Source organism: Cherax quadricarinatus, chromosome 26 (assembly GCF_038502225.1).
Source record: "Cherax quadricarinatus isolate ZL_2023a chromosome 26, ASM3850222v1, whole genome shotgun sequence".
In the NCBI taxonomy this organism is placed as follows: Eukaryota; Metazoa; Arthropoda; class Malacostraca; order Decapoda; family Parastacidae; genus Cherax; species Cherax quadricarinatus.
The window spans coordinates 14,768,436-14,795,060 of NC_091317.1; the positions used below are offsets into that span (position 1 = coordinate 14,768,436).

At 38.4% G+C, this 26,625-nt stretch overlaps 1 protein-coding gene across 6 annotated transcripts in view; it reads left to right on the forward strand.

Moving 5' to 3' along the window:
• The window catches only part of LOC128691698 (protein RER1), a 53,099-nt gene that overhangs the window by 6,983 nt on the left and 19,491 nt on the right, over positions 1–26,625 (forward strand). For 3 of the 6 annotated variants that reach the window (XM_070088803.1, XM_070088802.1, XM_070088800.1), the window contains exon 2: positions 6,529–6,619. In XM_070088803.1, coding sequence (XP_069944904.1) covers positions 6,530–6,619 — 90 coding nt within the window. In that variant the 5' untranslated portion in view covers position 6,529. The remainder of the gene's footprint in view (positions 1–6,528; positions 6,620–26,625) is intronic. The other 3 variants (XM_070088805.1, XM_070088804.1, XM_070088801.1) reach the window with 1 other exon arrangement.

Sequence of the window (26,625 nt, forward strand, 5' to 3'; positions counted from 1 at the left end):
ATTAAAACGGACTGTGTCACACACATCTGTCATGTTCACTCACAAGAAATCACTAAGTAAAGGGCTTGTGTACCAGTTATCAGTATATAATGTATGCCCCTTACCAAGATAAGGCACCATCATGCTTCTCACTACGTCACCTGAGATACCCAATAACATCCTGGTATCTTTCAATGTTTTACTTCCCGTGTATACAACAATATCCAATACCAGGCCATTGTCACAGTCACAGAGTACAAACAGTTTTATACCAAAGTGTTTCCTCTTGCTCGGTATATACTGTTTGAACGACAGTCTACCTTTGAACAAAATCAAAGACTCGTCAATTACAAAATTCTTGAATGGATAAAAGTATATGTTGAACTTTTGTTTCAGATACATAAAAACATTTGTAATCTTGTATAACTTGTCACTTCTGTCAGGCCTGGTTTCGTCAGAGAAGTGCTTTCACTGAAGGCCGGGGTACAATTAGCCTATCTGTGGACCAGTATGAGTTTATATTATGCTTATAGATATGAGGCATAAGCATTATTGATGCAAAAAGCAAATACATTTCTGCAACAGTTGCCTCTTTCCACCAGTGTAGTCTTGACTGTGGTGATATGATCGTATTTGCCATGGTGTACTCAAAATACAGTGGACCCCCGCATAACGATGGCATCACATAGCGATTAATCCGCATACCGCTTGCTTTAATCGCAAAAATTTTGCCGCGCATACCGCTTAAAAACCCGCTCACCGATTTTCGTCCGAGACGCGTCCAATGTGCGCCCTCAGCCAGCCTCACATGTGCCGCCCGTGCCATTGTTTACCAGCCAGCCTCCGCGGTAACATCCAAGCATACAATCGGAATATTTCGTATTATTACAGTGTTTTCGGTGCTGTTTCTGGAAAATAAGTGACCATGGGCCCCAAGAAAGCTTCTAGTGCCAACCGTACACCAATAAGGGTGAGAATTCCAATAGAAATGAAGAAAGAGATCATTGATAAGTATGAAAGTGGAGTGCGTATCGCCGACCTGGTCAGGTTGTACAAGAAACCCCAATCAACCATCGCTACTATTGTGGGCACCAGAAAGGCAATCAAGGAAGCTGTTCTTGCCAAAGGTTTAACTGTGTTTTCGAAACAAAGATCGCAAGTGATGGAAGATGTTGAGAGACTCTTATTGGTGTGGATAAATGAAAAACAGCTAGCAGGAGATAGCGTCTCTCAAGCGATCATATGTGAAAAGGCTAGGAAGTTGCATGAGGATTTAATTAAAAAAATGCCTGCAACTAGTGATGATGTGAGTGAATTTAAGGCCAGCAAAGGTTGGTTTGAGAGATTTAAGAAGCGTAGTGGCATACATAGTGTGATAAGGCATGGTGAGGCTGCCAGTTCGGACCACAAAGCGGCTGAAAAATATGTGCAGGAATTCAAGGAGTACATAGACAGTGAAGGACTGAAACCTGAACAAGTGTTTAATTGTGATGAAACAGGCCTGTTTTGGAAGAAAATGCCAAGCAGGACCTACATTACTCAGGAGGAAAAGGCACTCCCAGGACATAAGCCTATGAAAGACAGGCTTACTTTGTTGATGTGTGCCAATGCTAGTGGTGATTGCAAAGTTAAGCCTTTATTAGTGTATCACTCTGAAACTCCCAGAGCGTTCAGGCAAAAGAATGTCCTCAAGGATAATTTGTGTGTGCTGTGGAGGGCAAACAGTAAGGCATGGGTCACTAGGGACTTTTTCTATAACTGGTTACACCATGCATTTGCCCCCAATGTGAAAGATTACCTAACTGAAAAGAAATTAGAACTTAAGTGCCTCCTGGTGTTAGACAATGCCCCTGGTCATCCTACAGACGTGGCAGAGCGACTTTATGGGGACATGAGCTTCATTAAGGTGAAGTTTTTGCCTCCTAATACCACTCCTCTCCTGCAGCCCATGGACCAGCAGGTTATTGCAAACTTCAAAAAACTGTACACAAAAGCTCTGTTTGAAAGGTGCTTTGTAGTGACCTCAGAAACTCAACTGACTCTAAGAGAGTTTTGGAGAGAGCACTTTAATATCCTCAATTGTGTAAACCTTATAGGTAAGGCTTGGGAGGGAGTGACTAAGAAGACCTTGAACTCTGCTTGGAAGAAACTGTGGCCAGAATGTGTAGACAAAAGGGATTTTGAAGGGTTTGAGGCTAACCCTGAGAGGATTATGCCACTTGAGGAATCCATTGTGGCATTGGGAAAGTCCTTGGGGTTGGAGGTTAGTGGGGAGGATGTGGAAGAGTTGGTGGAGGAGGACAATGAAGAACTAACCACTGATGAGCTGATAGATCAACTTCAAGAGCAAGAGGCCAGACCTGAGGAAACTGGTTCAGAGGAGGGGAGAGAGAAATTGAAGAAGTTGCCTACTACAAAGATTAAAGAAATCTGTGCAAAGTGGCTTGAAGTGCAAACCTTCATGGATGAAAATCACCCTCACACAGCTATTGCAAGCCGTGTTGGCAACCTGTACACTGACAATGTTGTGAAACACTTTAGGGAAGTCATAAAGGAACGAGAGGTACAGGCCACTATGGACAGATATGTTGTGCGAAAGAAGTCCAGTGACTCTGAAGCTGGTCCTAGTGGCATTAAAAGAAGAAGGGAAGTAACCCCAGAAAAGGACTCGACACCTCAAGTCTTAATGGAAGGGGATTCCCCTTCTAAACACTAACACTCTCTCTCCCCTCCTCCCATCCCATCAATCATCACCAGATCTTCAATAAAAGTAAGTGTCATGTAAGTGTGCATGCCTTTTTCAGTTTGTGTGTATTAAAATTAACATTTCATGTGGTAAAAAAATTTTTTTTTCATACTTTTGGGTGTCTTGCACGGATTAATTTTATTTCCATTATTTCTTATGGGGAAAATTCATTCACATACCGATTATTTCGCATAACAATTACCCCTCTTGCACGGATTAAAATCGTTATGCGGGGGTCCACTGTACTTATTACTTTCCCTGACAATAGTTTCCATCAATGGCTGGTCAAAGAATAATTCAAAGAATTCCAGTTCATTGGCCGTGGTTCCAAGGGGACAAGTAGATAGAATTCCACTTTGAGAGTCATCAAAGTGGTGAGGCTTGGGAACAAAATTGGGATTTTGCTGCCAATCCCACATACGGTTTGCTGGTGGATACTGGACATCATAGGCTGGTTGTGCGGGTGGTTGTGGTTGTGGTGGGCTGGTGGCTGACGCTCCGCTTTGTCCTTGAACTGACGAGTCAGCAGCGTGGGTCCCACGCTGGGCTGGTGAGTCACGCATGGCGGTGCCACTACCATCACCACTAACACCATCCACTGATGCCTGTGGTCTATCCATGCCAAGTGTAGCCACATCATCCTCACTATCACTACCTAAAACTGGTGTAGGGCCACGGGATGTACTCCGTCCCCTGGGCACAGCATAGGGTACACTACCTGAGCGCATGCGGCGGCTAACATACCGACGCTTCACTGGTGAATATGATTCCTCACTATCACTACTCGAGTGATCGTCGAGCACAATAAAATCACAATCCACGTCACTATCATCATCATTACTGAAGTCAGAGGCCTGGCCACGCGAAAATATTAGTTTTCTCTTGCGTTAAGGAACAACCGACCGTGAGTCACGAGTGCCCACACCAGAGGTAGAAGGTTGAGGATTGTCAGGGTTTTCTGCACTATTATCGATATCCTGGTCATTCTTTTCGGTCACTAACTGATCAAAGCCGTAGAATTTGTCTTCATTTCCACTTCCATCAGTGTCAGAACTATCAGATATGAAGAGGAGAGTCCCAATTTTCCGGGGAGTGAGAGCTGACTTGCGACAAGGCATGATGAACAAGGGTAACTGAGCCGGCGTTCCCACAATGCTATGCGGGCGCCTAGATTTTTTGTTTATGGCGCACACCCACCACGCAGACCCGTTCTCTCACATGTAGGCCTATGAGCGCTTTCGCGCTAAATTTGACGGCGCTAGAATTTTGGCGTAGATCTACGGTTTGGACGCTCAACGTGAAGCTGTAGATCTACGGGACGGACCCTGAAAGGGTTAAATTGGCCAAATTAACAATTTCCGATCACTTTAATTTGTAGTTGAAACAGTTGACTTGGCGATTTCTTGTGCTCAATCGATAGAATATAAGTAATACTAGTGAAATAGCTAAGAATTTGGTTGACTGGAATAATGTAATTGGCCTAAAATGGGAGTCAAAGTTGACAAAATTGCCGATTCGTAAATATCGCTGACACATCAAAATTCGCGAGAGCATAATTTCATCAATTTTCCATCAAATTTCGTACTTTTTGTTTTATTACCTTCACAAAAAGATTCTCTACCATTTCATTAGAAAAAATAACAATTTTTTTTTTTTAAATTCTTGGACACTGGGGCACCACTTCAGATTTGGGCCTTGGACCCTGAAGGGGTTAAACGGTCCAAACAGATCGACATTCAAATTCGTACTGCTCCAAAAGTAGATCTACTTTTTTTTTACACATTTTCAAATTTAAAACAAAAAAGATCTACATTTTTTACATATTTTCAGATGTTGAAAAAACGTATATATATGTTTGGACTGTTTAAGGGCTAACGTTAAGTCTAGACAAGTGAAGAGTGATAGATTACAAATATTGAATATTTTATGTTATTATTATTTATTTATGATACAAACATACATTTTTAAGTTTGTAATAATGGTTTAATAGTTAAGGGATAATAAAATATCTGGTAGAGTTTCTTTAAATTTGGTTAGTTTTAACTTAATTTGATTAGTGGGCAGGGGACCTCTTACTGTTTCGGGCAAAGTGTTCCAGATCTTCAGGCCCTTTATGTGCATTGCATTTTTGCATAGTGTGAGATGGACACGAGGGATGTCAAAGTGTTTTGTGCCTTGTGTTATGCCTGTATGTTTTATTGAAGCTGTCTAGGAACTTGAGTGGAGAGTTGATATTGGAGTTTATGTTCAGTGATGGAGTGAATGATGAAAGTTTTTCTTTTTCGGGCCACCCTGCCTTGGTGGGAAACGGCCAATGTGTTAATAATAAAAAGAAATAATATAGTAGGCACAATGATAATTATATATATTTTGTATATTAAGTAAGTTCAAGCTTTTGAAGAGTGGCGGGGTGTGTTGTCTGGCACAGGAGTTTGTGATCATCCGCATCACTGCTTTTTGTTGGGTTATTAAGGTGATTGGCAGTGGTAGATCCCCAAGCACAAATACCATAGGTGAGGTAAGGGTATATGAGAGAGTGATATAAAGTGAGGAGTGCCATTTGGGGTACATAGTATCGTATCTTGGAAAGGATACCTACTGTTTTGGAAACTTTCTTAGCTATATGCTGGATGTGGGTCTGAGTTAAAAAGTGCTAATGTGGAAACAGGAGTTCAATTTTTTGCAGAGTTCAAGTATGATTTGTTGCTTGTACATGTTATTTTACAAATTTAATTAACCATTATTCTGACCTTAAAATGGTTTGTGAAGAGTAACTTTTGGGGTCTGGAATGAATTAATCCAATTTACATTATTTCCCATGGAAAAAACTGATTCCATATTTAGAAAATTCAATATTCAAAACACACTCAGGAACCAATTAATTCTGAATACAAAGGTTCTGCTGTATATAAAACTACTTTATAATCTTCACAGTTCCTTTGGTAATTAACTATATTTGTAATTACTGTACCTATTTGTAGCTACAGGAGAAAAGCAATGTTCATGGTGTCATGTTCTCGGTAATTTGTTAATCATAATTTTTTTAAATTTTCATTTGGTTGCAGCACATAATATAATCTGTTTTAACTTATTCCATGTTCTACCACTCTGCAAAAACAAATTTTCTGGTGAGGACAGAGCTTCATAATATCACATACAAATATCTAAATAAAATGAATAGAGAGAGAATTTGTTGAAGTTTCATTATACAATATACATGTGTAGTAGGTAAAGCATTCAGCTTGCAATTGAAAGGACCTCATTTTAATGATTGGGCAGGTTGAGACATGTGGACAGGTCTCCTTACACCTTTTATCCATGTTCACCTAGAGTTCTGTAGATAGATACATGTGTGCTAGTTGATTATTTTGTGTTGTATCCTAGGGAAAGGACCATATTAGAAATAAGCCATAGGCCAACTTCCAGCATATTAACCCTTGATATAATGGACAGCAAAAATAATACAGTCCTGTAGGAAATTGTACTTTAAACTCATTTTCAGTGTTTATTGCAGTATTTCAACTGTGAATACACTACTTTATTAAGTATACAATAAAGTACTATAGTGCCTTTTCTGCCTTTTTTGTTTTAACATTCTGATTTAGCGGTCTCTCAGAGAATCCCCCTTATTAGTCCATTATATTGAATTTACTGTCTGCTGGGTTAATAAGCTTAAAGATGATAGATTTTTAAAATTGTAGCTTGGTTAGTGCCAGAATGATTTTCTAATACAATTTTTTCTATAGTTCGGTGCAGTCTAACTCTTGAGTTATTGTAACTAATGTTTGGTATCTTTCTTTCAGGATGATGCAAGACGTTTTAGAAACCAGCGACTCAATCTCACAACCAGGTCTTATTCAGAGATTAAGTACAAGTGTCAGCAGGGTCAGTACAGTATGTTACTCTTAACTCACTCTCCTTTTGGGTATCCATTGTTTTCTGAGTTAGATTTCTGTTACTATTATACAGTAAACTCTTGATACATTTGACTTTTAAATTTATAGGCAGACTGTACTGGTTAAATTGTACTTTTTAACTCTTTTATTTTCACTGTTTATTGCAGTATATCTGTAAATTGTGTGTACACTGCTGTATTAGGTATACAGCAGAGTACTTGAGTGCACTTTTACTGTTTTTTAACATTTTATATATTGAACACCCCCTCTTGGTCCAGTGTATTGAGGGTTTACTATACTATGTTTAAAATTCCATTTTGCATTGACCTAAAAACTATTACACTTATGTGCAGCAGTGTAGGTTCATAAAGTAAAGGTTTAAGTTGTGGTTAAGCAATGTAGCCCCTAGTGACTAACACAGATTCACTACAGTATCTAGCTGTGATTGTGGTATTCTATCTTCAGTAATTTGTTTATTATAGTTTTTAAATTTTCAATTATTGTAACACTACACATATTCCCTGATAGACAGATAAGTAAATTTCATTTCCCCAGAAAGTTAAATTAAAATTACCATAGTAGATTAAACTATAAACAGGGCCAGAGTTTTTGCTTTTCCCATCATTCACAGTATGGGACAAGATATTTTTGTAATGTGCACACTAACCACACAGATGCATTCTCTCATATCTGGGCCAAAATTTACCACACATCTTACCTGAGCAAGTGTAGCTCACAATGTAGAATTACATGAGGGACCCTGGTTTCAATGACTGTTCTACGAGATGGCCACTGTAAATTTAAATGTGGACACTGAGCACTTCAATTTTTGAGCTTTGGACAGTGAAGGGGTTAACAGTGTATATCTCTTGCAAGGAAAAGCCAATAGTTTTACATAGCATTTTGGGTAATCTTAGGACTAATGCTAGCCATATATAAAAAATTGGACACAATGTAAGTGTAATTCACACTTCAAATTTAAAAAATGGACTCTATTGTAATATAAATTTTAACTAGTTTAGCATTAGTGTAAGACATTAAATTAAAATTTAATGTTTAATTGAAACCTGATTTAAAGAGAATTAACCCTTTCGGGGTTTCAGCCGTACTAGTACGGCTTACGCACCAGGGTTTTTGACTTACTAGTACGCCTAAATTCTAGCGCCCTCAAATCTAGTGAGAGGAAGCTGGTAGGCCTACATATGAAAGAATGGGTCTATGTGGTCAGTGTGCACGGTATTAAAATCCTGCAGCACACAGTGCGTAATGAGAAAAAAAAAAAACTTTGACCTTGTTTTTGGATTAAAACAGCGACTGCACTGTATTTTTGTATGGTATTTATTGTTGTATTCTAGTTTTCCTTGTCTTGTTTTATAGAATGGAAGACATATTACAGAAATTGAGATGATTTTGACTGGTTTTACAAAGAAAAGTACAGTGGACCCCCGCATACCGATTTTAATCCGTGCAAGAGGGGTCATTGTTATGCGAAATAATCGGTATGCGAATGAATTTTCCCCATAAGAAATAATGGAAATCAAATTAATCCGTGCAAGACACCCAAAAGTATGAAAAAAAATTTTTACCACATGAAATATACATTTTCCCACACACAAAGAGAAGGATACATGCACAATAGTAGAGTAGTACATGCACAGTATATATTGTGCATGTACTAGTCTACTAAATGAAGAATAAATGACACTTACCTTTATTGAAGATGCAGCAATGACTGATGAGACACTGTGTCCTGGGAGTGCCTTTTCCTCCTGAGTACTGTAGGTCCTGTTTGGCATTTTCTTCCAGAACAGGCCTTATCACACTGTGTATGCCACTACGATTCTTAAATCTCTCAAACCAACCTTTGCTGGCTTTAAATTCACCAATATGAGCACTAGTTCCAGGCATTTTTCCCTGTTCACCTGGGTGTTAGTCGACTTGTGTGGGTTGCATCCTGGGAGACAAGATTAAGGACCCCAATGGAAGTAAGTTAGACAGTCTTCGATGACACTGACTTTTTTGGGTTATCCTGGGTGGCAAATCCTCTGGGGTTAATTGTTTCTTGGTATTCTCAATAAGCCACACCAACAACGGTGCTACAGCAGCAGCAGCAGCTGACGGTGGTACAGCAGCAACAGACGATGCTACAGCAGCAGCAGACGATGCTACAGCAGCAGCAGACGATGCTACCGCAGCAGCAGCAGCTGACGGTGGTACAGCAGCAACAGACGATGCTACAGCAGCAGCAGACGATGCTACAGCAGCAGCAGCAGCTGACGGTGGTACAGCAGCAACAGACGATGCTACAGCAGCAGCAGACGATGCTACAGCAGCAGCAGACGATGCTACAGCAGCAGCAGCAGCTGACGGTGGTACAGCAGCAACAGACGATGCTACAGCAGCAACAGACGATGTTACAGCAGCAGCAGACGATGCTACAGCAGCAGCAGCAGCTGACGGTGGTACAGCAGCAACAGACGATGCTACAGCAGCAACAGACGATGTTACAGCAGCAGCAGACGATGCTACAGCAGCAGCAGCAGCTGACAGTGCAGCAGCAGCAGCAGCAGCTGTACCACCAATAGTAGCGATGGTTGATTGGGGTTTATTATACAACCTGGCCAGCTCGGAGACACGCACTCCACTTTCATACTTATCAACGATCTTTTTCTTCATCTCTATTGTAATTCTCACCCTTATTGCTGTAGGGTTGGCACTAGAAGCTTTCTTGGGGCCCATGGTCACTTATTTTCCAGAAAAAGCACCGAAAACACTGTAATAATACGAAATATTCCGATTGTATGCTTGGATGTTACCGCGGAGGCTGGCTGGTAAACAATGCCACCGGCGGAACATGTGAGCGTGGCTCAGGCCGCACATTGGACGCGTCTCGGACGAAAATCGGTGAGCGGGTTTTTAAGCGGTATGTGAGGCAAAATTTTTGTGATTAAAGCAAGCGGTATGCGGATTAATCGCTATGTGATGCCATCGGTATGCGGGGGTCCACTGTACCTTGAAATTGAGCAGAAATGTTCGATTTTTACCAAAGTTCATGCTATGCGTCCAATACACGTCAACTGGCGAGTCTAATATTCTTTCACAAATGCGCTGATATTAATTATACCATTTCTACACTAATGCAGTAGTCTGCATAACAGTAAATCTTCTATTTTTTGTGAGAATAAAAATTCAAAGTGGAAAGCAAAAGAATGTAAGAGGGGCATGGGGATGTGACTAATGAACAGAGGAAATGTTATTTTAGTGCCAGGAATGTCTTTCTTGTTTATTCTGAACCCTATTCGGAAATTGGCATCTTTTGAAATTTGTGTGAAATTGGCAAAATTGCTAAATTTTGACCACTGTATTGGATAGTTGAAATTGGTAAATGGGTGGTTTCTTGTACTCATTCGATAGAAAAAATGGAGTTCTAGTGAAATAGTTATGATTTATGTTGACAAGTACACTGGAATTGGCCAAAAATAGCACTCAGTGGGCAAAATTGCCATTGCGTAAACATCATCGAGACCGCTAACTTCACGAGAGCATAATTCCGTAAGTTTTCCATCAAATTTCATACTTTTGGTGTCATTATGATTGGGAAAAGAATATCTATCTTTTCATAAGAAAAAATAATTTTTTTTTTTTTAAATTTGGCCGACCCTGAGAACAAGTCTCTGAGGGGCCTGTCGACCCTGAAAGGGTTAAAAGGCAGATAACGAATTAATGATGTAATAATTACATATTAAATTTTAAAAAATCAGGAGCATGGTGCAATTTATGACCTGGACTTGAGTGTAGTGGTAATTTAACCTGTTAACTATCCAAATGGAGATCTACATTCTTGCCTCTAGCGCTCCAGACATAGATCTACGTTTTATTTTTCCTGCCTCCAATTTTGGCACAATTGGCCTAAGATGCCTGGTCAGCATAAAATGGGTCCTAACCCTCAGTGTGCACACTATTAAAAAATCTGGGACCACTTAGTACCTTGTGGGAGCACCAGTTCAATTGAGCGCCAGCTAGAGCAAACAGTGTGGCAAACACCGAGGATTCTCTGATGTCACGTTGTGTTAACACTTCCTTTTCAAGAGGAAAGTGTCATCCATCCAGAATGTCCTATAACCTATGCCCTAAGTAAAAAGAAACAATTCTAGAACTGTAATTTCGGCATGCTGGCTGGCCACCTGGCTGGTTGATTGGCTGTCTCTTTCTCTGTCTGTCTGTCTGTCTCTCTCTCTCTCTGTATCTATCTCACAGGAACACATATGTAAATACAATTATAGTGTAAATTACCTAAGATAACCCCAAAAATCCAGACAAATTGCTATACTGTGTTTGTAGATAGTGGTTGTAATACCAGATGGTTCATGAGCAACTCTGAGACAAGAGAGACAAACGAGACAAGCAGACAGAAAGACAAACACACAGGCAGAGAGACAGAGCTAGACAGACAGACAGCTGAACAGATACACAGACAGAAATGTTTATGTGAAACAGTGAAAACAAATAAAGGGAAGGCTAATCAAATGTCACCACTGTCATTAGCGGGGTGATAAGATGAGATAAGATGAGCTCATCAAATGTCACCACTGTCATTAGTGGGGTGATAAGATGTCACACACTCTTACATGATGCTTCAAGGGAGCTTATTATTATTATTATTATTATTATTATTATTATTATTATTATTATTATTATTAAATACTCCTGTATCCAAAACATTGCAACGATCTATAAATACTAATTATATATTTCTAGACAATAGTATGTGACTAAGATGGGTGAAAATGTTCATGTCACTGTGTTTGTGACTATTTGAGTACTATTTCAGTACCTAATATTGGTGTCAGAACAAAGATTGGGTATCAAATCACAAGCACTAATATATATAGTAATTATCAGAAAATAAAAATTATATAAATAATATGAAAACAAGGAAAAAAAATATATCGGCAACACTCCTGCAAGCGACAGGACTCCATGTTGCTGTCAAATGAGCTTCAGGGGCCAACTTTAGGCCAGTTTTGCAGGCTCACACCTTGGTGAGTACTGACCCTAAAAATTTTTCCCTATGACACGTAGAAAAATGTGCTCTTATTTCTATAATTTTTTTTTTTTCTCTCAGAATATTCGGAGTGCTGGGTGAGAGAATGTAGATCTACGTTTGGACAGTTAACAGGTTAAGGAGTTGTTTTACAAATTGTTTCAGGTATATACATTAAGCGCGTTCTATATTTTCAAATTCTTATTTGAATTTATTTATGTAATTGTTCATGTAATATGCTTTCTTTCCAGAATTTGCTAGTGTACCATAACTGACTTAATCTGTATTGCCTCTCCTCACTTAGTGACGTACTCGTTTACTGATGCCTCAAATTTATGATGGGCTCTCTGACCAACATGCATACCTAAATAATGTATATTAGAGCTGATTTCCTCTATTCTGTTTATTACAACATACAGTACACTATTGTATAAACATTTAAAAAATGTACCATAAATGTTATAAATGATGAAAAGGTGACATTAAAACAATAGTGACATTAAAACAATAGTGACATTAAAAGAATATCAAAGCTGGTGGACACAAACCCACTACCATCATAGTATACTCCTCACTTAACGGCGAATTCGTTTAACGTGGTCTTAGGAACAGAACTCCATCGTTAAGTGAGGAGAGACTGTACTACTCGTTACCCTTACTACACCTATGGTATATATACACTGGAATGTACAACATCATAATAATAAATTTTCGTTTTCCAAGAGGGTATATTTGTGTTGGTGTTTTTACATGGAAAAACACGTAGTTATGCAGAGGATTTTGGGCAGACTTAAACTTGGAGTAATGCTGAAAAGCATGAAGCCCCTAGTTATGCAGATTATTTCAGCCAGACTAAAACTAGAACTTGAAGCTATTTTGCAATGAATAGGTAATATATTTGAATGCTAAGTCTACTATAAGTAATACGAGATGAAGATTATGAAATGTCATGATTACAGTATTTTAAGCACTGTAACAAAGGTTGCTTATTACAACAGCAATGTTAATATGAAGGGATTGTAATATAAAACAGTCGTTTTATTGAGTGTCCTGTATATAGGGGTAATTAAATAATCATAATTGCAGATTTTTTTTGTTACTATGGGTTTTAGGTGATTTTCTGTTGTAGATTTTCCAGGCACATGTACTGTATCTTATGTGAGATAAGGATAGATTAGATAGTAGTACAGAGTAATAATGTTTAAGGTACATAATGTATTTTTTAAAGAATATCAGGATGCAGTACACTACTGCATAAACATTTAACCCTTTCAGGGTCTGTGCAGTAGATCTACGGCTTTACATTCAGGGTCCAAACTGTAGATCTATGCCATGAGCTCAGCACACTCTGATAAGCTGTGAGTGGTAAATTTGGGCCTAGATATGAGAGAATACATCTATGTGGTATGTGTGCACCACATAAAACAAATCCTGCAGCTCACAGTGTATAATGAGAGAAAAAAAAACTGAGACCGTGATTTTCGATTAAAACAGCAACTTTGCAGTGTTTTTTGTATGTTTTTTATAGTTGTATTTGCGATTTCTTGGTCTCTTTTGATAGAATGGAAGACATATTATAGAAATAGAGATGATTTTGATTGGTTTTAGTACTGGAAATGGCTTGAAACTGAGCTCAAAGTAGCAGAAATGTTAAATTTTTGTCAATGTTCAAGAGTAAACAAACGACCTCGCACGTCTAATACACGCCAGCTGGTGGGTCTAATATACATTCACAATGGTGGTGATGATAGTTATAGAATTATTACAATATTGCATAACAGTAAATCTTCTATTTTTTGGTTTGAATAAAAATTCATTATGTGAATAAAAAACCAAAATGGAATTCATTTGTAAAGCCTGAAAGCATAACTAATGAACAGAGGAAATGTTAGTTTAGTGCCAGGAATGCCTGCATTGTTTATTCTGGACCCTATTTTGAAATTGGAATATTTTGAACTTTGTGTTAAATTGGCCAAATTACCAATTTCCAATCACTTTATTTTGTTGTTGAAACAGTTGACTGGGTGATTTCTTGTGCTCACTCGATAGAATAGAAGTAATACTAGTGAAATAGCTAAGAATTTGGTTGAATGGAATAATGTAATTGGCCTAAAATGGGAGTAAAAGTCGGCAAAATCGCCGATTCATAAATATCGCTGACACATCAAAATTTGCGAGAGCATAATTTCGTGAGTTTTCCATCAAATTTCGTACTTTTTGTTTTATTACCTTCAGAAAAAGATTACCATTTCATAAGAAAAAATAAAAATTTTTTTTTTGAAAATTCTTGGACCCTGGTGCGCACTTTGAAATTTGGCCTCTGGGCCCTGAAAGGATTAAGAATATACCAGAAATGTTATAAATGGTGCAAAAGTGACATTTACCCTTTCACTGTTGAGACCCTGCTCACAAACTTGCTCTCACTCTCAAAGACTTTTCAAAAAAAAAATTTTTTTTCATATGAAATGATAGAGAATCTTTTCCCTATGGTAATTACACCAAAAGTACGAAATTTGATGGCAATATTTATGCATCAACAATTTTGCCCACTCTGAGCTCTATTTTCGGCCAATTCCATTGTTCCAGTCAACCAGACTCATAGCTGTTTCGCTAGAACCCCTTTTGTTCTATCAGCTGAGTACAAGAAACCACCCATTTACCAATTTCTGCTACCCAATAGTGATCAGAAATTGGTAATTTGGCCGATTTCATACACAATTCAAGGAAGGCCAATTTCAAAACAGGGGGTCCAGAATTAACAATGCAAATATTCCTAACACTAAAATAACATTTTCTCTCTTCATTAGTCGTGTCCAGGTCCCTCTTATATTATGCATGCTTTCCATTTTGAATTTTTATTCACACAAAACAGAAGATTTACTGTTGTGCAGACTACTGCATTATTGTAAAAATTGTATAAATAATATCAGCACATTTGTGAAAGTGTATTAGACCCACCAGTTGACGTATATTGGATGCATGACATGATTTGTTTGTTCTTGAACATCAGCAAAAATCGAACATTTCTGCTACTTTGAGCTCAGTTTCAAGGTACTTTTAGTGTGTAAACCATTAAAAATCATCTCTAGTTTTGTAATATATCTTCCATTCTATGAAATGACAATGTAACCATGAATACCATATGAAAATACACCGCAAAGTTGCTGTTGTAAACCAAAAACACAGTCGGAGTTTTTTTTCTTGTGCATTGCATGCTGCAGGATTATTTTTATACTGTGCATACTGACCACTCAGACCCATTCTCTCATATGTAGGCCTACCAACTTTCTTCTGCAAGATTTGAAGACGCTAGAATTTTGGCGTACTATTTTGGGACTGCCACTGGCTTGCAAGCCATTATATTATGGGACTGACAGTGAGAGGGTTAAAACAATAAGGTGCCCTGTGGCCTAGTGACTAAAGCTCTCACATCACACAGTGAGGGGTCTGGGTTAGATTTCCAGTGAGGGTAGAAACATTGGGCGTGTTTCTTTACACCGGTACCCATCAGTAAAATGGGTACCTGGGAGTTAGTCAACTGGTGTGGGTCGCATCCTGGGACAAAACTGACCTAATTTGCCTGAAATGCTCTGCATAGCAAGCAGCTTTCTATATAGTAATACGTACAGTGGTACCTTGAGTTATGAACTTAATTCGTTCCAGAAGGCTGTTCGAGTGCCAATACCGAACGAATTTGATCCCATGAGGAATAATATAAATTAGATTAGTCCATTTCAGACCCCCAAAAATACACTTACAAAAGCACTTACAAAAATACACTTACATAATTGTTCAAGTTGGGAGCTGTTCGAAACGCGAGGTACCACTGTGTGTCATTGATGTCAGCTAGGCCTGTATAACATGTAGTAAATAAAAATATTAGATTATTAGTATCATAATATCAATGCTTGACACAAACCCACTACCATTATAATATGCTTCTCACTTAGTGACGAATTCATTTACCGATGTGGTCTTAGGAACGGAACTCTGTCGTTAAGTGAGGAGAGGCTGTAGACACAGTACCCCACCTTAATATATTTTCATCCTTATCTTATAGTGACTGGTGAGTACTGTATAAATATTGTAGGAAATCTGAATAAATGAAGAATGGATATACGTATGTAGTAATTGAAAATTACTTACTAGCGAAACGCCGTAAAGCGAAGTGCTGTAAAGTGGGGCCCTCCTGTACATATAGTCATTATTGAATAAATAAAATAAAGGCAGTATTTTCACATAATACAGTACATCTTTCTTCTTTCAACAAACCGGCCATATCCCACCGAGGCAGGGTGGCCCAAAAAGAAAAACAAAAGTTTCTTTTTTTAAATTTAGTAATTTATACAGGAGAAGGGGTTACTAGCCCCTTGCTCCTGGCATTTTAGTCGCCTCTTTCGACATGCATGGCTTACGGAGGAAGAATTCTGTTCCACTTCCCCATGGAGATAGAAAATAAACAAGAACAAGAACTAGAAAGAAAATAGAAGAAAACCCAGAGGGGTGTGTATATATATGCTTGTACATGTATGTGTAGTGTGACCTAAGTGTAAGTAGAAGTAGCAAGACGTACCTGAAATCTTGCATGTTCATGAGACAGAAAAAAGGACACCAGCAATCCTACCATCATGTAAAACAATTACAGGCTTTCGTTTTACACTCACTTGGCAGGACGGTAGTACCTCCCTGGGCGGTTCCTGTCTACCAACCTACTACCTAGGAATACAGTACATAGTTTTTACAAAATTGAATGATATTGAATAATATATGTGAACATTGATTTTGACTCCATAATGTTGTAGTTTAAGCAACAGGATATTGTGGTCTATTGTACCATAAGTTTTTCTTAGGTGAAGCATTTTTTCTTATTGCATCATTCATACTTTTTCATGCTCTGAAGAATATTATGGTATGTTTCATTACAAATGAGTGCATTTGTTCTTTTTATTTACTACATTACAGTGTCAGCTGTATCTTATGCTGCTTTCATATTCAGTTAGTTCCCCCATATTGTGATCTAAACCACTTTATATGTACTGAAATTATTCATGATGAATTGTCATACAAAACTTAAATTGCATGTTACAGTTCTTATCAAAATACTGGTAAAGTACTAGTATTAAGTGGTTCTTAATATCTAGTTTTAGTCTTCCCAAAATGTTTTACATAACAAGGAGCATTTCTTAGAATGTACAAAAAGATGTAATCCCAGAACTAAATCAGTATCTTGTAATTCTTAGAGATAACTTTGATTCATTATTAATGTACTCCTCATTGTACACTGGAACAAATACCCACACTTCACTCACTGCCAGTTTATGGGCATTGCTGGTACAGCACTTCTGTCCTGTACTGCACTGCTGTATATTATTTGTTAACCTAGACTTCAGAATCAGTATGCATATGCTTCATTGTAAAGTTATATAAAATAAATGCCTATTTAAGAAAGGACTAAAGAAAATTTATAGGAGATGCATTGGCAGCATATTATTCAGTGTGTAAGATAATACTTTGCTTTACCATATGTTAATGGTACTTTTGCCAATTCACCCAGGGGCTCAGATGAAGCAGACTCTTATCCTGCAGTACATGGCATATGGGTGAGGTGAAGTAGTCCTGACTTGGTAAGCAGTCCATTGGATAAATAGTTATAGACTTCACCTATGACACTTTTTGAATAAGGTACTATTAGTCATGGACTTCTCACATGAATCATCCTTCCTAATATTGTTTTGCTATAATGTAAAGTTGGTGTTTATCCCCATCCACACTGAGTTATAAACGTCAACTGAGTGATAAGGCACGTAGTGGTTTTGAAGCAGAGGAAGAACATTATCTTAACCACAAAGCTGGATGTTACATGTCATTTTGAACCTGGTAAAAGAGCAGGTTGCAGTGCTGAATGTGTCTTACTCCTACTGTGTATGATCCATTAAAAAAAAGCTAAAGTGCTTTAAATAAAAAAGGTAGCTACACACTGCAGTAGGTGTTTAATATAGATGAGACCAGTTTGTTTTCTTTCATATGGCAAGAGCAATATAGTTTATTTGGTTAGGGTACCCATATGCATAATTATTCTTAATCGATTTTGCTGCAAAAATATGCATCATTCTACTATATTTTACTGGCAATAATTGAAGATGGTTACACACTGCAACAGGTGTCAGATGTGAGTGAAACTGCATATTTTAATTTGGTTTATATTGTAAAATGACTACCACTTAATTTTTGGTAGAAAGATAACCACTTGCATCAGTGCTTATGTTGTCTCTTGCCTTGCCACTTGTGCATCAGATTTTTTCAGCAAGACAGACACAGCTGACTTAAGAGAGGTGTAGGAGTGAGTTACAGGGATGATAACATCCAGAAAAATAGTAAAAAAAATATATACAGTGGACCCCCGAGTTTCGTGATTAATCCGTTCCAGAGAGCCTGCCGAAAGTCGAAATTCACGAAACTCGAAACCATTTTCCCCATAAGAAATAATGGAAATAAAATTAATCCGTTCCAGACACCCAAAAATATTAAAATAAAATATTTGTTTTTCAAATTAAATGAAGATTTATATACTGAAATCAATGAGAAATCAAGTACATACATATAAAAAATAATAATATTACACTTACCTTTAGTGAAGACTTCTGGGTGGATGGAAGACAGGAGAAGGGGATAGGAGGAAGGTGTACACTATTGTTTGGAAGGAGAATCTCCTTCCATTAGGACTTTAGGTAGCAAGTCCTTATCTGGGGTTACTTCCCTTCTTCTTTTAATGCCACTAGGAACAACTTGAGAGTCACTGGACCCCTGTCGCACAAAATATCTGTCCAGAGAGGTCTTTTTCTGGCGTTTCTTCAAGATTTCCCTGAAGTGGGACACAGCACTGTCATTGTACTTGTTACAGATATGGCTTGTTTCAGCTTGGTCAGGGTGATACTTTTCAACAAAACTTCGCAACTCATTCCACATTCCACACATGTCCTTAATCACTGAAGAAGGAACTTCCTTCACTCTCTTTTTCCTCCTCCTCTGAAGCAAGTTCCTCGGCTGTGGTCTCATGCTGTTCCAGTTGATGCTCTTGCAGTTCGTCAGTGGTTAGCTCTTCCCTGTGGTCCTCCACCAACTCTTCCAAATCCCCGTCACTCACCTCTAACCCCATGGACTTGCCCAATGCCACAACACCTTCCACAACAGGCAGAGGGTCGGCAGGGACAGGGTCTAACTCAAACCCTTCAAAATCCCTCTGGATCGTGTTCCTCACTTTATTTACCAAAGGGCTTGCACTAGCTTTCCTTGGGTCCATGATGACTTATTTAGCAGTTGCAAGCACAAAAAACAATGGATTATTATGAAATGTATTGTATGAACCCACGGGGTGATGGTCACATGTTGGTAAACAGTGGCACACTGAGCGTGAATGGCGTGGGAGACTGGCTTGGTGTGCACGGTGATGGGCGGACAGGTACCGGACGGTCGCTGAAACACGAGTCTAATCATGAAACTCGAGGCCAAATTTTGCCAAAAAAAACTTGCCGAAGGTCGAAATTCACGAAACTCAATGCTGCCGAAACTCGAGTGTCCACTGTATATATTCTTTCTTTCAACACACCGCCCGTATCCCACCGAGGTGGGGTAGCCCAAAAGGAAAAATAAAAGTTTCTCCTTTTACATTTAGTAATAGATACAGGAGAAGAGGTTACTAGCCCCTTGCTCCCGGCATTTTAGTCGCCTCTTACAACACGCATGGCTTACGGAGGAAGAATTCTGTTCCACTTCCCCATGGAGATAAGAGGAAATAAACAAGAATAAGAACTAGAAAGAAAATACAAGAAAACCCAGAGGGGTGTGTGTATATATGTGCTTGTACATGTATGTGTAGTGTGACCTAAGTGTAAGAAGAAGTAGCAAGACGTACCTGAAATCTTGCATGTTCATGAGACTGAAAAAAGGACACCAGCAATCCTACCATCATGTAAAATAATTACAGGCTTTCGTTTTACACTCACTTGGCAGGATGGGTAGCACCTCCCTGGGCGGTTGCTGTCTACCAACCTACTACCTATATATATATATATATATATATATATATATATATATATATATATATAGATATATATATATATATATATATATATATATATATATATATATATATATATATACATGTATATATATAATTATATATATATATATATATAAATTATATATATATATATATATATATATATATATATATATATATAGTTATATATATAATTTTATATATATATATATATATATATATATATATATATATATATATATATATATATATATATATATATATATATATATATATTATATATATATATGACAAATGTTAAAAGCAGGGGGGGATATAGTGTTGGAGTGGTTGGTACTTTTGTTTAATAAATGTATGAAAGAGGGGAAGGTACCTAGGGATTGGCGGAGAGCATGTATAGTCCCTTTATATAAAGGGAAAGGGGACAAAAGAGATTGTAAAAATTATAGAGGAATAAGTTTACTGAGTATACCAGGAAAAGTATACGGTAGGGTTATAATTGAAAGAATTAGAGGTAAGACAGAATGTAGAATTGCGGACGAGCAAGGAGGCTTCAGAGTGGGTAGGGGATGTGTAGATCAAGTGTTTACATTTAAGCATATATGTGAACAGTATTTAGATAAAGGTAGGGAAGTTTTTATTGCATTTATGGATTTAGAAAAGGCATATGATAGAGTGGATAGAGGAGCAATGTGGCAGATGTTGCAAGTATATGAAATAGGTGGTAAGTTACTAAATGCTGTAAAGAGCTTTTATGAGGATAGTGAGGCTCAGGTTAGGGTGTGTAGAAGAGAGGGAGAATACTTCCCGGTAAAAGTAGGTCTTAGACAGGGATGTGTAATGTCACCATGGTTGTTTAATATATTTATAGATGGGGTTGTAAAAGAAGTAAATGCTAGGGTGTTCGGGAGAGGGGTGGGATTAAATTATGGGGAATCAAATTCAAAATGGGAATTGACACAGTTACTTTTTGCTGATGATACTGTGCTTATGGGAGATTCTAAAGAAAAATTACAAAGGTTAGTGGATGAGTTTGAGAATGTGTGTAAAGGTAGAAAGTTGAAAGTGAACATAGAAAAGAGTAAGGTGATGAGGGTATCAAATGATTTAGATAAAGAAAAATTGGATATCAAATTGGGGAGGAGGAGTATGGAAGAAGTGAATGTTTTCAGATACTTGGGAGTTGACGTGTAGGCGGATGGATTTATGAAGGATGAGGTTAATCATAGAATTGATGAGGGAAAAAAGGTGAGTGGTGCGTTGAGGTATATGTGGAGTCAAAAAACGTTATCTATGGAGGCAAAGAAGGGAATGTATGAAAGTATAGTAGTACCAAAACTCTTATATGGATGTGAAGCTTGGGTGGTAAATGCAGCAGCGAGGAGACAGTTGGAGGCAGTGGAGATGTCCTGTCTAAGGGCAATGTGTGGTGTAAATATTATGCAGAAAATTCGGAGTGTGGAAATTAGGAGAAGGTGTGGAGTTAATAAAAGCATTAGTCAGAGGGCAGAAGAGGGGTTGTTGAGGTGGTTTGGTCATTTAGAGAGAATGGATCAAAGTAGAATGACATGGAAAGCATATAAATCTATAGGGGAAGGAAAGAGGGGTAGGGGTCATCCTCGAAAGGGTTGGAAAGAGGGGGTAAAGGAGGTTTTGTGGGTGAGGGGCTTGGACTTCCAGCAAGCGTGCATGAGCGTGTTAGATAGGAGTGAATGGAGACGAATGATACTTGGGACCTGACAATCTGTTGGAGTGTGAGCAGGGTAATATTTAGTGAAGGGATTCAGGGAAACCGGTTATTTTCATATAGTCAGACTTGAGTCCTGGAAATGGGAAGTACAATGCCTGCACTTTAAAGGAGGGGTTTGGGATATTGACAGTTTGGAGGGATATGTTGTGTATCTCTATACGTATATGCTTCTAAACTGTTGTATTCTGAGCACCTCTGCAAAAGCAGTGATAATGTGTGAGTGTGGTGAAAGTGTTGAATGATGATGAAAGTATTTTCTTTTTGGGGATTTTCTTTCTTTTTTGGGTCACCCTGCCTCGGTGGGAGACGGCCGACTTGTTGGAGAAAAAAAAAATATATACAGTGGACCCCCGCTTAACGATCACCTCAAAATGCGACCAATTATGTAAGTGTATTTATGTAAGTGCATTTGTACGTGTATGTTTGGGGGTCTGAAATGGACTAATCTACTTCACAATATTCCTTATGGGAAAAAATTCGGTCAGTACTGGCACCTGAACATACTACTGGAATGAAAAAAGTTCGTTAACCGGGGGTCCACTGTATATATATATATATATATAATATAATATAATATATATATATATATATATTTTTTTTTTTTTTTTTTTTAAAAAAGTCGGCCGTCTCCCCCCGAGGCAGGGTGACCCAAAAAAGAAAGAAAAGCCCCAAAAAGAAAATACTTTCATCATCATTCAACACTTTCACCACACTCGCACATTATCACTGTTTTTGCAGAGGTGCTCAGAATACAACAGTCTAGAAGCATACACATATAAAGATACACAACATATCCCTCCAAACTGCCAATATCCCAAACCCCTCCTTTAAAGTGCAGGCATTGTACTTCCCATTTCCAGGACTCAAGTCCGACTATATGAAAATAACCGGTTTCCCTGAATCCCTTCACTAAATATTACCCTGCTCACACTCCAACAGATCGTCAGGTCCCAAGTACCATTCGTCTCCATTCACTCCTATCTAACACGCTCACGCACGCTTGCTGGAAATCCAAGCCCCTTACCCACAAAACCTCCTTTACCCCCTCTCTCCAACCCTTTCGAGGACGACCCCTACCCCGCCTTCCTTCCCCTATAGATTTATATGCTTTCCATGTCATTCTACTGTGATCCATTCTCTCTAAATGACCAAACCACCTCAACAACCCCTCTTCTGCCCTCTGACTAATACTTTTATTAACTCCACACCTTCTCCTAATTTCCACACTCCGAATTTTTTGCATAATATTTACACCACACATTGCCCTTAGACAGGACATCTCCACTGCCTCCAACCGTCTCCTCGCTGCTGCATTTACCACCCAAGCTTCACATCCATATAAGAGTGTTGGTACTACTATACTTTCATACATTCCCTTCTTTGTCTCCATAGATAACGTTTTTTGACTCCACATATACCTCAACGCACCACTCACCTTTTTTCCCTCATCAATTCTATGATTAACCTCATCCTTCATAAATCCATCCGCCGACACGTCAACTCCCAAGTATCTGAAAACTTTCACTTCTTCCATACTCCTCCTCCCCAATTTGATATCCAATTTTTCTTTATCTAAATCATTTGATAACCTCATCACCTTACTCTTTTCTATGTTCACTTTCAACTATCTACCTTTACACACATTCTCAAACTCATCCACTAACCTTTGTAATTTTTCTTTAGAATCTCCCATAAGCACAGTATCATCAGCAAAAAGTAACTGTGTCAATTCCCATTTTGAATTTGATTCCCCATAATTTAATCCCACCCCTCTCCCGAACACCCTAGCATTTACTTCTTTTACAACCCCATCTATAAATATATTAAACAACCATGGTGACATTACACATCCCTGTCTAAGACCTACTTTTACCGGGAAGTATTCTCCCTCTCTTCTACACACCCTAACCTGAGCCTCACTATCCTCATAAAAGCTCTTTACAGCATTTAGTAACTTACCACCTATTCCATATACTTGCAACATCTACCACATTGCTCCTCTATCCACTCTATCATATGCCTTTTCTAAATCCATAAATGCAATAAAAACTTCCCTACCTTTATCTAAATACTGTTCACATATATGCTTCAATGTAAACACTTGATCTACACATCCCCTACCCACTCTGAAGCCTCCTTGCTCGTCCGCAATTCTACATTCTGTCTTACCTCTAATTCTTTCAATTATAACCCTACCGTATACTTTTCCTGGTATACTCAGTAAACTTATTCCTCTATAATTTTTACAATCTCTCTTGTCCCCTTTCCCTTTATATAAAGGGACTATACATGCTCTCTGCCAATCCCTAGGTACCTTCCCCTCTTTCATACATTTATTAAACAAAAGTACCAACCACTCTAACACTATATCCCCCCCCTGCTTTTAACATTTCTGTCATGATCCCATCAGTTCCAGCTGCTTTACCCCCTTTCATTCTACGTAATGCCTCACGTACCTCCACCACACTTACATTCTGCTCTTCTTCACTCCTAAAAGATGGTATACCTCCCTGGCCAGTGCATGAATTTACTGCCTCCCTTTCTTCCTTAACATTTAAAAGTTCCTCAAAATATTCTCGCCATCTACCTAATACCTCCCTCTCCCCATCTACTAACTACCCTACTCTGTTTTTAACTGACAAATCCATACTTTCCCTAGGCTTTCTTAACTTGTTTAACTCACTCCAAAATTTTTTCTTATTTTCATTAAAATTTCTTGACAGTGCCTCTCCCACTCTTTCATCTGCTCTCCTTTTGCACTCTGTCACCACTCTCTTCACCTTTCTTTTACTCTCCATATACTCTGCTCTTCTTATAACACTTCTGCTTTGTAAAAACCTCTCGTAAGCTACCTTTTTCTCTTTTTATCACACCCTTTACTTCATCATTCCACCAATCACTCCTCTTTCCTCCTGCCCCCACCCTCCTATAACCACAAACTTCTGCCCCACATTCTAATACTGCATTTTTAAAACTATTCCAACCCTCTTCAACCCCCCCACTACTCATCTTTGCACTAGCCCACCTTTCTGCCAATAGTCGCTTATATCTCGCCCGAACTTCCTCCTCCCTTAGTTTATACACTTTCACCTCCCTCTTACTTGTTGCCACCTTCCTCTTTTCCCATCTACCTCTTACTCTAACTGTAGCTACAACTAAATAATGATCCGATATATCAGTTGCCCCTCTATAAACATGTACATCCTGGAGCCTACCCATCAACCTTTTATCCACCAATACATATATATATATATATATATATATATATATATATATATATATATATATATATATATATATATATAATAGAGTTAGAGCTAAAGAAGGAGTAGCAATAATGTTGAAGGATAAGTTATGGCAGGAAAAGAGGGACTACAAATGTATAAATTAAAGGATTATGTGGAGTAAAATAAAGATTGTATGTGAAAAGTGGGTTATAGTAAGTGTGTATGCACCTGGAGAAGAGAGAAGTGTAGAGGAGAGAGAGAGATTCTGGGAAATGTTGAGTGAATGCATGGGGAGTTTTTAATCAAGTGTGAGAGTAATGGTGGTTGGGGATTTCAATGCTAAAGTGGGTAAAAATGTTATGGAGGGAGTAGTAGGTAAATTTGGGGTGCCAGGGGTAAATGTAAATGGGGAGCCTTTCATTGAGCTATGTGTAGAAAGAAATTTGGTAATAAGTAATACATATTTTATGAAAAAGAGGATAAATAAATATACAAGGTATGATGTAGCACATAATGAAAGTAGTTTCTTAGATTATGTATTGGTGGATAAAAGGTTGATGGGTAGGCTCCAGGATGTACATGTTTATAGAGGGGCAACTGATATATCGGATCATTATTTAGTTGTAGCTACAGTTAGAGTAAGAGGTAGATGGGAAAAGGGGAAGGTAGCAACAACAAGTAAGAGGGAGGTGAAAGTGTATAAACTAAGGAAGTTCGGGCGAGATATAAGCGACTATTGGCAGAAAGGTGGGCCAATGCAAAGATGAGTAGTGGGGGGGAGTTGAAGAGGGTTGGAATAGTTTTAAAAATGCAGTATTAGAATGTGGGGCAGAAGTTTGTGGTTATAGGAGGGTGGGGGCAGGAGGAAAGAGGAGTGATTGGTGGAATGATGAAGTAAAGGGTGTGATAAAAGAGAAAAAGGTAGCTTATGAGAGGTTTTTACAAAGCAGAAGTATTATAAGAAGAGCAGAGTATATGGAGAGTAAAAGAAAGGTGAAGAGAGTGGTGAGAGAGTGCAAAAGGAGAGCAGATGATAGAGTGGGAGAGGCACTGTCAAGAAATTTTAATGAAAATAAGAAAAAATTTTGGAGTGAGTTAAACAAGTTAAGAAAGCCTAGGGAAAGTATGGATTTGTCAGTTAAAAACAGAGTAGGGGAGTTAGTAGATGGGGAGAGGGAGGTATTAGGTAGATGGCAAGAATATTTTGAGGAAGTTTTAAATGTTGAGGAAGAAAGGGAGGCGGTAATTTCATGCACTGGCCAGAGAGGTATATCATCTTTTAGGAGTGAAGAAGAGCAGAATGTAAGTGTGGTGGAGGTACGTGAGGCATTACGTAGAATGAAAGGGGGTAAAGCAGCTGGAACTGATGGGATCATGACAGAAATGTTAAAAGCAGGGGGGGATATAGTGTTGGAGTGGTTGGTACTTTTGTTTAATAAATGTATGAAAGAGGGGAAGGTACCTAGGGATTGGCGGAGAGCATGTATAGTCCCTTTATATAAAGGGAAAGGGGACAAAAGAGATTGTAAAAATTATAGAGGAATAAGTTTACTGAGTATACCAGGAAAAGTGTATGGTAGGGTTATAATTGAAAGAATTAGAGGTAAGACAGAATGTAGGATTGCGGATGTGCAGGGAGGCTTCAGAGTGGGTAGGGGATGTGTAGATCAAGTGTTTACATTTAAGCATATATGTGAACAGTATTTAGATAAAGGTAGGGAAGTTTTTATTGCATTTATGGATTTAGAAAAGGCATATGATAGAGTGGATAGAGGAGCAATGTGGCAGATGTTGCAAGTATATGGAATAGGTGGTAAGTTACTAAATGCTGTAAAGAGCTTTTATGAGGATAGTGAGGCTCAGGCTAGGGTGTGTAGAAGAGAGGGAGATTACTTCCCGGTAAAAGTAGGTCTTAGACAGGGAT